Source organism: Ixodes scapularis, unplaced genomic scaffold, assembly GCF_016920785.2.
Source record: "Ixodes scapularis isolate PalLabHiFi unplaced genomic scaffold, ASM1692078v2 PGA_scaffold2__306_contigs__length_199485367, whole genome shotgun sequence".
In the NCBI taxonomy this organism is placed as follows: domain Eukaryota; kingdom Metazoa; phylum Arthropoda; class Arachnida; order Ixodida; family Ixodidae; genus Ixodes; species Ixodes scapularis.
In genome coordinates this window covers 96,356,860-96,370,985 of record NW_024609857.1, presented here as the reverse complement: position 1 = coordinate 96,370,985, position 14,126 = coordinate 96,356,860, and the positions used below count along the sequence as shown (strand labels likewise).

Below are 14,126 nucleotides of genomic sequence, written 5' to 3'. Positions count from 1 at the left end.
AATGCACAGCGACATCTAGTGGGGTTCCGAAGAACATGCTCTGTCTCACCAGTTGGCTTCGGCACTGGCAAAATTAAGGCCACGGCGCGAAAGCGAATAATTCTTCGCTCGCACCAACACTCGCGCAGAAAAAGCACGCTCGAGAACCAGGTGCCCACGCCAGTGCCTTTGCCGGCACTCAAAGCCAAATTTCTAGCTAAAGTGTACGTCCGCCATGGTGGTTGCGGCGAGAAACCAGCGACCGGCGGGGCGTCGAGCACGCACCTACGCAAGGAAGAGCGCGAAAACAATACCTTGGCTCGCAGGTGTGGGTTAGGGTCGATGACGGTGAGAAGTAGGCCTCGATTGTTACCGACAATGCTACGAAATCGACAAATAACAGAGGAGTCTCGAAGCAACAAAGATAGCAGCGCACAGAGTGTTACGAGACCTTTGAACTATTTTGCATATGGTCTATTCTGTGCGGACGCCGTCCTTCATGCACACGCTAAATGAAATGATCGGCTTGCACCAGGGAGAAAAGGGGTTTCGGGAACGTTTACCCCGCGGAAAAGTGCCGAGAGGCTGCTTTTACTATGCTTTGTTATGTAGTATAACCACTGCGCGAAATGCTCACGCATTTCTTCGAGAATCAGCGTATCAACAGCAAATTCAGTTTTTTTTTTCTTTTTTAACGATTTTTTTTGTGTAAGCAATGGAAAGTTATTTTTTTCTTATCTCCCTCATTTTCTTTTCGCGCGCATGTACTCCGGCTTCGGGGTCACGGAAATTGGGGAGGATATGCGTAAACAAAATGAAGAATCTTTCCTTCCTTCGTTTTGCTTTATCACGAACGTCCTCCAGCTGTAAAATCCGCGGCCGCGTCGTTCGGGTGAGATGAATGTTCGCGGATCGCGAAGGTCGGATTGGGGTATTTGGAAAGGTGGGTGATCACTCGGTTCTTTTTTAGAAATCGATATTTTCCCCAAAAACTGGGGTGGGCGATGACTCGGGGATCGGCGATGACTCGGGATATTACGGTAATTTTGCCTTTTTTTTAAACTTTCATGTTTATGTTACAGTGCCGGCTCCTCTCTGTAAGGCCCTCGGAACCTAAGAAAAAAGTTAATGAAACGAAATAAAACGAAAATGTGTTCTAAACCAAAAAAGAAAGACCACCGACTATTTTTAACGTCGCCGCTTTGTATTAGGATCACGCAGAGGCACTTGAAGAAAGTCATTCCCACGATATATCAGAGTGAGCCCCTTTTACATAACGAAATAAGACCGGAATATACATTTATTTTAATAATCCCATTCTCACACTACGCCGCTACAGTGATTTTCCCGTAAAATTGAAAAGGGGCAGGTCACGAACAAAGTCCTCTGCAGAATAGAACGACGATTCACCGCCGCTGATTCGGTTGACAAACACCTTGAAGGCCAGCGTGCCCATGTTTTTGATTACCTGGATGAGGCCTATAGCAACCTGAAAAAGAGAGCGGATTAGAGGTTAAACGTTACTCGCCCGTCGCATGCACCATAAAAGATTTTTAAAGCATACAATTATTTTTAACAACCCCCCCCCCCCCCCCTTTCCCCCAAACCTAAATATCAATATTTTTGTCCGTCCATCCGTGCACTTCCCGCTAAATTTAGCCGGGGGAAAATTGACGTCACGTGACCTAAACACCAATTCAGTTTCACAGCTATAATGAGCGGGAGAATTGATAGTCACGTGACCTGTAACGAGCCCTATACACCACCACGCGGCCCTGACGTCAGACCGCTGAGTTGGAGCTGCTGTTGGCCGGGCGCATGCGCAGAAGCTCCACTTGACGCAGCTCTGGTTCCTGCGCACGCGCAGTGCCTACACCTCGTGCGAAAATTACGCGTTTTCCCACACCTCGTCGGGGCTTGTTTGTAAACAGCGCGTTGGCTTATATACACGATAATTCAGTTTCCCCGCTAAATTTGGCGGGGAAATTGACGTCACAACCTCACATCACGTGACCTATACACTCATTTAGTTTCCCATCTAAATTTGGCGTGGAGATTGATGCGACGTGACCTATACACTAATTTACCCCCCCCCCCCCCCCCCCCCATTTAGCGGGAAAATGGACGTATCGCTGCCAATCTTGAATTACTCGACGAATGGTGAAACTACAGCGTAAGGGCACCTACAAATCGGCGTGCGAACGGAACATTTCAGGACTGCCCTGCCGTTTTTTGGGTGCAAATGCAGTAAACTGTGTTCTGAGACTCGAATACGTGAACGCGTCCCTGTTCACTTTAAAAGTTGTACGGAAACGAAATGACGTAACCGCGAGCTCTCTACTTCTCGCTTCTAAGTCGGCCAGCAAGAAGCGCAATGCGTATCGCTCTCGTGACTTCCAAGAGTTCCTGCACGGCCAAGGTACTGTAGTTGCGAGCGTTGCCGCTTGGTGGCGCCAACGCGTGACACTCTCCCCTAGTAGAAATATCCGAGGACTGTACGCCCTCTGGCCTAGCTTGCCCGTAACGTCGTTCGCAGCCATGCCTGTTGCGGTGCCGCCTGGCAATGACGAAGCCCGGCCGGCCGAGCAAGTAACGACATGTGCGAGGGTAGAAGCTGAAAACTCTTTACTCCGATGATGATGTGCTTATATACAGATGTTGGCATGATGCACAGCGGTCCTGTATAGAATATATTTCTCCCCTTAAAAGAAAAATTCAATAGTTAGGTACACAGATAAAAGATGAAACAACCAGACTGTTAGTGTTAACAAAGCAGCATGGAACGTCTTCATTAAATATTTGCAATCAACTCAGGACGTAGTCTTCATATCTTAGCGCCATTCTCTTTGTCCGCTGGGGTCGGCTGTGTAGGATGGGGTGGCGTCCTGCTCGACTTGCTCGGGGGCCGGGGCTGACTCCGTGGTGGAGATGGAGCCTCATGCTCCTTACTTGCGACGTCCGATGCTCCCTCACCGCTCTCTGCGTCAGGCCCTCATGAGAAGGCGATATAGTGTCCCCAGCTGATGACGTCGGTGGCAGCGTCCTTTCTTCAGTGTCCATTTCAGTGGAAAAACGGAGATTGGATAAAGCTCTGACAACTGCCTCAGGTCGCACCTTAATGTTCTCAACCAGTTCCCGACTTCCCTGTGCTCCTATTTAACAACCAGTGTCAGCTTTGCCGCGTTCCATTTCATTCCATTTTCGAGGAGAAACGAAATTTTGCCAAAACGTCTTTTCACCTTCATATTCTTATCTTCACAAAATCTTCGCGTTCAATGGTGGACTTCCTGGCAGCTCGTCTTGTATCAGTATAAGTCTTGGTGCGTTGTTGCTGCTCCAAGACCCGGCAGTGCAGCTTTGCGGTGTGCGCCTGTGGCTTGTCGAAGAATCCACTCTCGGAGAGCCCGACCACGTCCAGCCTGGTACGCCGCATCATTTCATGTAGCAGATATGTCGGAGACCTGCCTGTTGCTGCATGGCGGGTGGCTCTGTAGATGCTGAGGTGCTACAAGATGGCTTCCTTGTGGGGTCTTCGCTCCAGTGCTGCAACCTGTATACACTCCTTGAGAACAGAATTAAACAGATCTGATCCTTGGATTGCGGGAAGTATAAAGTAGCCAAGCAGTGCTCAGTCACTCTGTCCTGTAGGAATTCTTCAAAATACCATGACACAAACTGACGCCCATTGTCAATCACGATGCTCTTTAGATAGCCTTCCCGTACAAAACGTTCTAACAGCACTACCACCACAGGCTGTGTCGTTACTGACGACACAAAAAAGAGAATACCCTCCGGCCGTTTGCTTTAACAGCCGATCATGTACGGTTAACGCGAACCTGCATTCAGGAGTTGCCCATTTTACTGGACACACAATGTTCATACCCAGCTTTTCCCGGGCTCTTTTCGGGCCACCACTCCACGTGCTGTAGAGGAGCTGCAAGAGTATTTGCAGATTTTTCCGATGCCTTGCATACTGCACATTTCCTGATGGCGTTCTCCACGTCGTTATCCATCCCAAAAAGTCAATACTGTTCCCGCAGTTGCTGTTTCGTTCTTACGATGCCTGGATGGGATTCGTGAGACACCATGATGAATATGGATTGAAGCGTTGATGGAGGCACCACCCGCTTTGCACGAAAGAGGACTCCCTCGACAAAAACAGTTCTTACTGAACGCGAAAAAATAACATCGGCTTCCCCGACAGCGTTTTCTTCTCTGGCCAGCTTGATGTAACGTACTGCATCACTTCAATCAACACTGGATCAGTCTCGGTTACTGCTTGCAGTTGGCTCTTCGTTACGACTTTTGATACAGCAGCGATGACCTCTTCCACTGGCTCACCTTCTGTTGAGAGTAGGGGTAACCGTAATAGTGCGTCCGCCACTGTGTTATTCTCCACCTCCATCTACTGCCTAGTAAAGTTGTACCGCAGCAACTGGGCGCACCACCGCTCGGTCCGAGGTGGACGCCTCCCAGTACCATTAGTGGAAATATATGTCACTAATGCCTGATGGTCGGCTCGTAACACGAAGGTTCTACCCCACAGATAAATATGCCAGTGTTCGCAGGCCCATAAGCACACGGGTGCCTCTCGTTCTCCCGTAGAAAACTTGCGTTCCTGCAATTCAAAGTTCATGATGCGAATGTCACTGTGCATATCTCTCCGTCGACTAGTTGCTGAAGCACGGTCCCTAGCCCGTAGTCAAATGCACCAGTTGTCACCCGCACCGGCAGGGATTTGTTGAGCATTGACGCCGCCCAGCATGAGGCGAGCAGCGTTTTGGTCTTTTGAAGAAACTCTCATCGGCCTCGTGATCCCAGACAGACTCCTGGTTTTTTCGAAAAGTCACCGCAGTGGCTTTACCACCTCTGCATAATGTCGAAGGAAATAGGAGAAGGAAACGCAATCCGACCAAGTCAGGTGGTGCTTGTGAATTGAGAATCGCCTCCACTTTTGACATGAGTGGTGCAAGCCCCCTTGCACTGACGCAATGCCCCAAAAATGAAAGCTTTTCAACACCAAAAAGGGCACGTCTTGTTTAGCTGAAGAACCGTTTTGGCAATCCGCCGCAAGATCTCGCGGAAGTGACAAATGTGTACTTCCTTAGTATTTCCAACGTAGAAAGGACTCCGCTTCAACCCTTAAGAATACTCTGCATCATCCGCTGGAATGCGGCTGGCGCCGATGCAAGTCCGAAACAGACGCGGCGAAACCGAAACAACCTTTCATGCGTGACAGCCGTTGTTATCGGTCCGTTATCCTCTGCCAACTCCACCTTGTGTTAGGCGGATGCGAGGTTCAGTTTGGAAAACCAAGCCGCATGCCCCACTAAGCGCATGCAAGAGTTCTTCGTGTGAGGCAAAGGAAATCCGTCGACGACGGCTGCCTTGTTCGGCTCCCGTAAATCTTCACAGAGACATCTTTCTTCTTTACGACTACTATCGGAGACATCCACTCCGATGCGTTTACGCGTTCGATTATGCCTTTTTGTTCCAATCTTTCCAACTCGGCTGATATTTGATCTCGTAGCATGAAAGGTAACCGTCGGATTTTGGCTGACACTGGTTCATTGGAGCGCTGCTTCACTTCATGCAGTACGTTTTTCGCCAGCCCCAATTTGTTGCCAAAAAGAAAATAGAACTCACTCAGTTCCGGAGGAAGAAACTCTGGGCTTGCAGTTGTCTGTAAGCACGCCAGAGACGACCCGTCATTGTGTAACCGCAGTTGCTGCACGGCATCCAGTCCTAACAACGCCATGCCTCGTGGAACCACGTCGAAGCGGATGCATGCCGAAACGATCCCGCGCAAGGTTTGAACCGTGGAACACCCTACGACCGGAATCTTTTTCTTCTCTTGAGAAGTCCCGCAGAGATAGCTGGTGTCAAGACGAAGTGACTGGCGAACTTTGTTTGATATATGTGCTCAGGTAATACAAACACCGATAGACACAGTGTCCGCCACCAGCTGAACAACTCGCCCTGGACGCGAATGTCGACGACCAAGGTCGTGCATCTTGATGGTCGCATAACTGTCAGCACGTTCAGCACTTTCTCGTCGCAGTCTTTATCTTGAATGGCTCGCACTGCAGGCATCCCAGGACGCCCAGGACCTCTGCAGACCGCTTGAAAGTGTCCAATCTTGTGGCACTTCGCGCAAAGCTTTCCTGGTGCTCTGCATTATTCTGCGTTGGCTAGATTCCCAGAGGAACCGCGCCGGTTACACTTGCGTGTCGGGACTGGCGGTCAATCACCACTCGCTGGACGACACCTGATTTTCTCGACCTGCTGGACGTTGACGGCTTCAAGCCCCTCCTCGCAGATTGAAGCACCTTCCGCTGCTTGTTCGAATGTTTGCAGAATTTCAACAACCTTGGCCAGCGCTGCGTCCCCTTCAAAATAAGTTTTTTACACATTTCTAGACGTCGGATTCCGTGGACGACCTTGTCCCACAATGCCGTTTCCAAGAAGGCACCGTAGTCGCACGTCTTGAACAGCTGTCGGAGGGGGTGGTTCCCGTTTCGACCCATTCCCAATACAACCTTCCCGTTTGTACCTTCCGGTTTCGACCCGGCTCAAAACGACCTTCTCGTTTCATCCTTTCCCATTTAGCCCTATCCCGAAACAACCTTTCGCTTCGGCTATCGTTTGTTATCAGTTAGGTCGGTTCGTTTGTATTGCCCGTTAACAGTTGATCAGGCTGAAGTGTCCAATGTCTGTCCTCCTTTCTGACCTCACTTCTCCCCCTCCCGAAAGCAGAGCTGGCCAAATTACTCATATTTTGTAATTAAATTACATTACTAATTACTTTGCTGAAAATTGCTGAAATGTAATTAAATTACATTACAAATTACCACAGCCAGAAAGTAATTAATTACCATTACAAATTACTTTGAAAAGTAATGACATTACTTTCGCATTACTTTTGTATACTTTTACAGGCTGCACCTAAACAGGCACAGCCTGTGTTGGCGCAGTTTAAACACTGCTGGCGGCTAAATTCTCGTGTTTTCCCACTGCATTTTGTGTTTCATGGTGCATGTATTTTCCCGAGGACATTGGAAAGCATTGTACTACATTTGAAAAAAAAAGCAGTAAACTATTTTTGTTGGGTACGCGCGTGACAGAACGAATGCGACTGGAATGTTAGTTGTTTTTTTTTTTGTTTGTTTTCTACGGTAAGTTTTTACGGCGCCGTTCGATTAGCCGCGTGTCAAACGACAAAGCGTTTAGCTGTCGAAATTAATTAACAACAGAAGATAGCCGAAAGGCATGCATTTTTTACGCTCACAAATAACACGTTTACCGATAGACAGAGGAACGCACGCGACTGTTCCGTTTCCCACCCCAACCCGGACAACTATTTTTGGAGATGTTTGAGGAGCCTACGCGGATTATCTCTGGGAGGGGGGAGAACTATTGTCATTGTTCGCAAAATCTCGTCGAGGGCCGTTCCACCAGGGGCCTTAGTTCGACCTACTTCCCCTCCTTCGTTTCCCGAGAATGTCGAGCAGAAAAGCTCGAATGGCAGAAACTTACCAGCCCTATTTCTCACAGTGGAAGATAACACAGAGAGGGTACGCAGCATGCATCAGGAAAAGTAAGCGGACACTTTTAAGAGGGGCCAGAAAACGTCGAATGCAAAACCGCAAAACATAGGTAGAGAATCGCGCTGAGCGGGTTTTTACAGTTCAAGAGAGTGGCAGAAAATGTCTAGCTGATAGCGGGCGCGAGAGTCGCACCAGCCGCATTAGCATCAGCAACATAGCGGCGGCCAAAGAGCGTTTTTTGGAAAGGTGTAGAGGAAAAAGAAAAAGTAAAATAAAAAGAAAAGCGCTCTTGTGTATTGTGGACAAAAAATATGCCTGGTGCGAAAAAGTAATTAGGTAATTTAATTACAATTACCGTCGCTGGAGTAATTCATTACATTACTAAATTACCTGCTACCAAAAGTAATGAATTACATTACTAATTACTGGAACAAGTAATTAAATTACTGTAATTTCATTACAGTAATTACATTACTGCCAGCTCTGCCCGAAAGAACCTTGGAGACATAGCACCGTAAGATAAACACGGTGTCAGGGAGGGCTCACCCGAACATTTACAGCGTCATCGATTTGATCAAACGGTATGAGGCTTTGGCAAGGGTATCTTTGCAGCAGCTTGTAAAGAGTGGTGCCGTGCGGGCCAGGAATCACAAGTGGGTCAGCAAGGACCGCAAACAATCAAAACTGGAGTGTCGCCTTTCTGATGGCACGATTTTCCTGTTCGAATTTCTCAACAAGGCGAAGGCATTATCTGGTCTATGATATTTTCCTGTGTGCAAGCATGTTCAGTATTTGAAATCGTAAAATAAAATGAAGTCGCAATCATATGCCTGTCACCCTGTCTGATTTATCGCTCTCCAAAATATCTAGATCACTAATATGAGGTTTTAGAATAACGTACGCAAGCACTTTGGGTACCTTAAAAATAGCGTCGCGATAGCGACGCTATTTTTAGCTTACCCACTGTGCTTGCGTATGCAAGACTTTATTATTGTACGTAGCGCGAAGAAGCGATCGACAATGTTGCTGTTTATCTCATAGAATTAAGAGGCTGGCATGAAAACTATTACTGGCTTTGGAAGTGCTCATCTGAGCCAGTACCCTAAGCCCTAAAATTTGGGGCCTGCTAATACCATTTTGAAGTAAAATTTTAAATAAAAAGCGACAAGGTCGTCTTTGCAGTAACGGTGTCGCAGAGTGTACATAGACCGTTTAGCTGTTGCGCGTTATAAGGATCATCTTGAAATAAAAAAATAAGAACAAAAAACACTTGAAGTGGTTGAAGTAAGAATAAAATACTACTTCGAAGCTTGCTTGAAAGAGGTGCATATTTTTAGAATACTTTGCCATGTAATAGTATTTCAGAACATATATGCTTAAGCAGAAAATGCGCAGACCAGGGCTAGAATGATTAGACTTCTCGCGAAAAGGTTGTGATGCGCAGGATCTTGTACAAATGGGTTGAAAATGGACGGGTTCAAACGCAAAGGGTCTTTCGAGTATCGGTTGAAACGGGACGGGTTCAAATGAGAAGTGCGTTTCGGGAATGGGACGAAACGGGACGGGATCGAACGGGAAGGTCGTTTTGAGAATGGGTCAAAACGGGACGGGTTCAAACGTGAAGGTCGATTCGGGAATGGGTCAAAATGGGACGGGCTCAAACGGGAATGGGTTGTTTCGGGCTACACCCGTCGGAGAGCACTCACGTACACCCGTACTGGCTCGTCGGGAGGTTGTCGTCGTAATGTGAACCGACGTCGTTCGAGGAGCACGTTCACGATACTTGTAAAGTGAAGCTTCATAGGTCAAAAGCCTCCGTGTAAACGGCTGATTTTCTTATTTGTTTATTAATGCGTCAGCATTAGCGCACTGTTTGTACATGCGCTGACCTCGGATTGGTTAACAACACACGTATATAAAGTTCGTCACGTCACCACAAGATGGCGCCACAGCCCCACTGGCTGTTGCAACTGGCTAGGAAACACCTTCTGCAAACGCCGACAGATGCGGCGGTGTGCATATTAGAGAGGCTTGGCGATAGGACAAATAGCAACGGAGGCCGATGATCGCTGGCCACGTCCCCATTCGCCGATTTCGGCACCGCGCAGTTGGGGACAACAGGAGTATCACTGGGGCGCCCATTTTACAAACGAAGGAACAATACCAGCGTTTTCTAATTTAGTAATTAGTTTGCTGTGGGACACCAAGTCAAAATTATTACTAAATTCTAGAAAAATGGCATCAACCTGGCTTCTTTCAATTATAGATGCAAAATCTTGAATAATGGGAACAAACCGAGTAATTAAAGAGAATACTTCTCAAAGTCCTTGCTGATATGGCGTAAGTACATCATTACTAATTAGTGTTAAGGATATCGGTAATTTTGTTAGCAATTATGCGTTTCAATAGTTTACAATATGTACATGCTAAAGAAATATGCCGCTAGTTACTTATTGATGTCTGGTTACATTTCTTAAACACAAGTACAACCCGTGCCAAATGCCAATCACTTGGTAGAGTACTCGATGTCAAGGAAATACTTAAAATGTATGTTAAACAATGTGCCAACACCTCAGCATTTCGATGTAGAAATGCGTTAGGAATCCTATCAGGAACGCAAGAAGTTCTCACTTTTAAATTTAATAGCAGAGAAAATACTCCCTCACAAGATATAAAACCTGCAGGGAAACAGGATGACAAATTTTTCCAGCAGAGTTAGGCATGTCGCGGCGAGAGAAAACTGACTGAAAGTAAGTATTAAAGTGGTGAGCAATTTTGCTCGGATATAATCTAAAGCACCATCTACCTTGACGTGATAAATGGGCCTCTTCCGATCATGGAGATAATCACAAAAAGTTTGGGAGTCGTTTTTCAATAAATTTATAAGCGTATGAGAAACGTATAACTCATTTGCATGATGTACTTTTCCAGCGAAAAGGTTCTGAAAGTTCTGAATTTGATCAACATTAGTACACCTTTTATTTTCTTTTTAGCCGCTTAATTCGTCGTTGAAGATTAATGATTTCTCGGGTTGGGTTCGCGAATTGGCTTAAACTTGCTGGGGATGAAGTTTTCCACTCAATGAGCCCAAATTGCCTTAAATTTGTTCCACAGAACATTAAAATCATGGTCTTCGAAGCCGTCAAGACAAAGTTCTAAATAATCAAGAATACTTTCGTCATTAGCCATGGTAAACCATGTAAAAAATAAACGCGTACTTTCTGGCGAATTTGAAGACATGGTAAAACTGAAATGCACAAGCTCATGGTTAGAGAGCCTCCGTTGCTGCAGCAGTGACTGTTGTGGTTGCACCCTCCGGAACCAACGTACGAAAAACCCGGAGCCCTTCAGCCCCCAGGCACTGCAGTAGTATCGCCTTTTGTCGGGCTGGCGGCGTTGCTGCTTCCAGGGAATCGCCGGGTCTCCCGGCGCCTCCAAAAACAGGCCAACGGTGGTAGCCCTACCTAAAGTCACTGGATTTAGCCTTACCCAGCGTATCCATCCCGTAAACTGTGACGCCCCTCCGGAGCAAATCGCGATAGTGGGCTGCGGCGGCTGCAGCCGAGAAGCACGCTATGTTGTAGACTTCGCCAATCTGTGGTGGCGCCGGGCGATGACAAAGCCCGGTCGACCGAGCAAGTGACGACATGCGCGGGGGTGGACGCTGAACATACTTTACTCCGATGATGATATGCTTATATAAATATGTTGGCATGATGCACAACGCCGCCCATATACAACACTGGTATTTGCTCAGTTCACCATGTAAGTTTCACACCGCAGAAGTAGTAGCTCGAGGGAACCAGCAAGTTGAAATAACCGTCAGTACGCGGCAATGGCGAAACCTGCAAGCTATGTTTATAGGCTTATTCACTGGGTGCCTTATTTGAGCGCGTTATTCACAGCGCATCCTTGGGGAAAGGGTGTTGGGGGGGGGGGGGGGGGTTGTATGGTTGGCCTGGCAGAGGTGTCCGCATTCTCAGATCGAGCTCCTACCTATCGTCTGCGAGAAACGACGATCTTAATGGCGTACAATGGAAGTTGTGGAAGCACTGTGGAAGCTTTAATAACGTAGTAGACTTCTTTGCGTTCTCCGCCAAGTCACATTCAGGAATAAGTAATTCCACGAGCGAGCCATACTGTCGCCAACTGGCGCTGCTTCTTAGGAACTAATGACGTGGCGGCATCCCAACGGCGCTTCACAGACCACCACGAGGCGCAATTTTGAAATCTGTTAATTCGTTTTTAAATTCGTTTTCGGCCTTTTTTACCGGCAGCCCAGAAACACTAGTCTACTGTTTCTAAGCTGCCGGCGCAATGCAAACCACATCCATAAAAAAAAAGTGCAAACATTTTATTTTTTATATTTTTAAGGCTGGTTCACGAGTGCATTGTGATTTTTGGTGACCAGAACACACCTCATATCACTGGCACATGGTGGCGCCATCTGTAAGGTAGACCTAGCAGCAACTGTGAATAACTGAGATTGACAGTTTTGCAGTATTTGCGTGATAAACTGTATGAGAAATGGTCGCTTATAACATTGTCATAAAGTATTTCAAGCCCATGGTAAAAGAAGGATGAGTAAAAAATAAAGAAAAGCAGATCAGAAGTGTTCTAGGACTGTACCCTATAGATGGCGCTAGTTTGCTCTGCCGTCGTAAGTGGTCGCAAAAGATCATAAGGCACTCGATCACAAACGCAAAAGTGTGAACCAGCTCTTGAGTAATGCATAGGCTTATAAGAAACTCTCCGTTTCAAGAACACATAGTTGCCGATAAAGACAGCTATAATTTGCAAATCATGAAGCATTGTTAATTTGTACATTACGTGAGATACATGAGATACTGACATAATGTGAGCCATAGAAAGACTTGAGCACGTGTCTGATCCTGATTATGTGTTAATTTGACTCGAGCTTCCTAAGCAAGAGCGACATTTATTATGAACATTATTATTTTTAACTTACCGTCGACGTCTCACCAACCAGTTCTTTGATTTTCGCAATGACGTGTCCTGGCGTGATTTCACCGGTTACCTAAAAAGAGGGAGAAAATCTGTTGGCCTTACGAAGGGGTGAAAGTGCCTGCCAATTAGGCTAAGTCGAATACGTAACATTCAAATAAATCCACGAAGTTGTCATTTACACTTGATAGACTCTCATATTGATCTACGCTTCAAATAATATCTTACTTACATGGGCAAGATTTTCTTTATTTATTCGAAGTACCTTACAATCTCACGCAGATAATTAGGTAAGGGGCGGAGGAGGGAGGAGGATCTCGAAAAACATAAATTCAAGATATTAGCAAGTGCTAAAGAAGAATGCACAAAATCAATTGCCAATTTAACTTTGAACAGCGTAAAGTGCTTTAGGAGCCAGAAGTGTTGATTGAGGAAATAAATTTGCTCAAAATAAGACAGATGGTATCTGGAAAAAGGGGCTTACAGTTTGCCGCAATGTTGTGATGATCGTCTTGAGGTTTAGGGCATACACGAATTTTTCCAAGAGTCTTCTGAGCACGTACGCTTCCCTGTCCTCAAGATCGTTGTTATCTGATGTAACGCCGTGCACTGGGAAGTTGTTTGCATGTTTGTTTATCATCACTTCGACAGCTTCAATAGATTCCGTAGAGTAGTCTGCCACATGTCCTTTTTCGACACGAACTGTTTTTCGGAAATGAAAAAAAATGCCACATGTTTTCTCGAAAAAGGCGTTATCCGAGAAATGTCTTGGTTTCTGATTGAGCTTACTAAGTTTCCGTTTCCAGGTCTATAACGAGTAATCTTGTAGTACTTTCATATGTTACTGTCGTATCATAAGGCTTAATGAATTACCCAGGCGCTCGACATTAGTATTTTCTTGTCCGACAGTATTTTGCTTTTGCCGTAAAACTAATGGAAACCATCTTATTTCCCAGCTGGAGTCAGTCAGCTTTTTGGCCACTGTCCCTTTACAGAATGGACCTCATTTTGTTCATACAAAAACAAAACAGTTAAGTAGCCACATATGATTTCGTCGCCCACTGCCTTACATCATGTCACCAACAAAAACGTTCACAGCGATATCGCAACTTTTAATATGATCAATGTCAGTTTTCAACAAAACATGATTGCCTATAGAGATACCCGGAAGCGTTTCACAGCATTCCATAAAAGCGAAACAATAACGGCAAATCGCAAGTGGTCTGTACTCGGGTTGTAAAACAACTAGTCATAAATTGAATCAAGCGAGATTATGGAAAAAGACTGAATCAGTAGATATCGAGTCTTCACTTGACTGCATTAAAAAAGTGCAATGTGTACGTACCGAGATGCACACAGTGTACCGGAACAAAAACGGCAGCTGCCCAAAGAGCCCCTGTAAGTGCCAGCGCCATCATGATTCTAATAGGAACAAGGAAAAACACCAGTTTTTTTATTACAGTCTAATGACTAAAAGTAGAAAAATGTTTGAACAGCAGTAGAGGCTTTAATACACGACGTCTCGGGAAGAGATTTCCCGAAACGTCGTGTATTAAAGCTTCTACTGCTGTTCAAACATTTTTCTACGTTTACGACTTTCTTGGTGAAGACTTGTTCATTAATACAGTTAATAAG

The 14,126-nt window shown here is 46.0% G+C and overlaps 1 protein-coding gene across 1 annotated transcript; it reads right to left on the bottom strand.

Moving 5' to 3' along the window:
* Positions 1–1,312: 1,312 nt before the first annotated feature.
* Positions 1,313–13,909, bottom strand: LOC120837288. The gene is made up of 4 exons (XM_040206524.1): positions 13,837–13,909; positions 12,976–13,193; positions 12,496–12,564; positions 1,313–1,468 (listed from the first exon to the last, which is right to left on the bottom strand). The coding sequence occupies exons 1-4, from the start codon at positions 13,907–13,909 to the stop codon at positions 1,313–1,315; spliced, it is 516 nt and encodes a 171-aa protein (XP_040062458.1).
* Positions 13,910–14,126: the final 217 nt, after the last annotated feature.

Coding starts and splice junctions, on each gene's coding strand:
- LOC120837288 (XM_040206524.1), bottom strand. CDS start 13,909: ATGATGGCGCTGGCACTTACAGGGGCTCTTTGGGCAGCTGCCGTTTTT. Junction 13,194..13,836: donor GGTACACTGTGTGCATCTCG/GTACGTACACAT, acceptor TCCGAAAAACAG/TTCGTGTCGAAAAAGGACAT. Junction 1,469..12,495: donor TGGTTGGTGAGACGTCGACG/GTAAGTTAAAAA, acceptor TCTCTTTTTCAG/GTTGCTATAGGCCTCATCCA.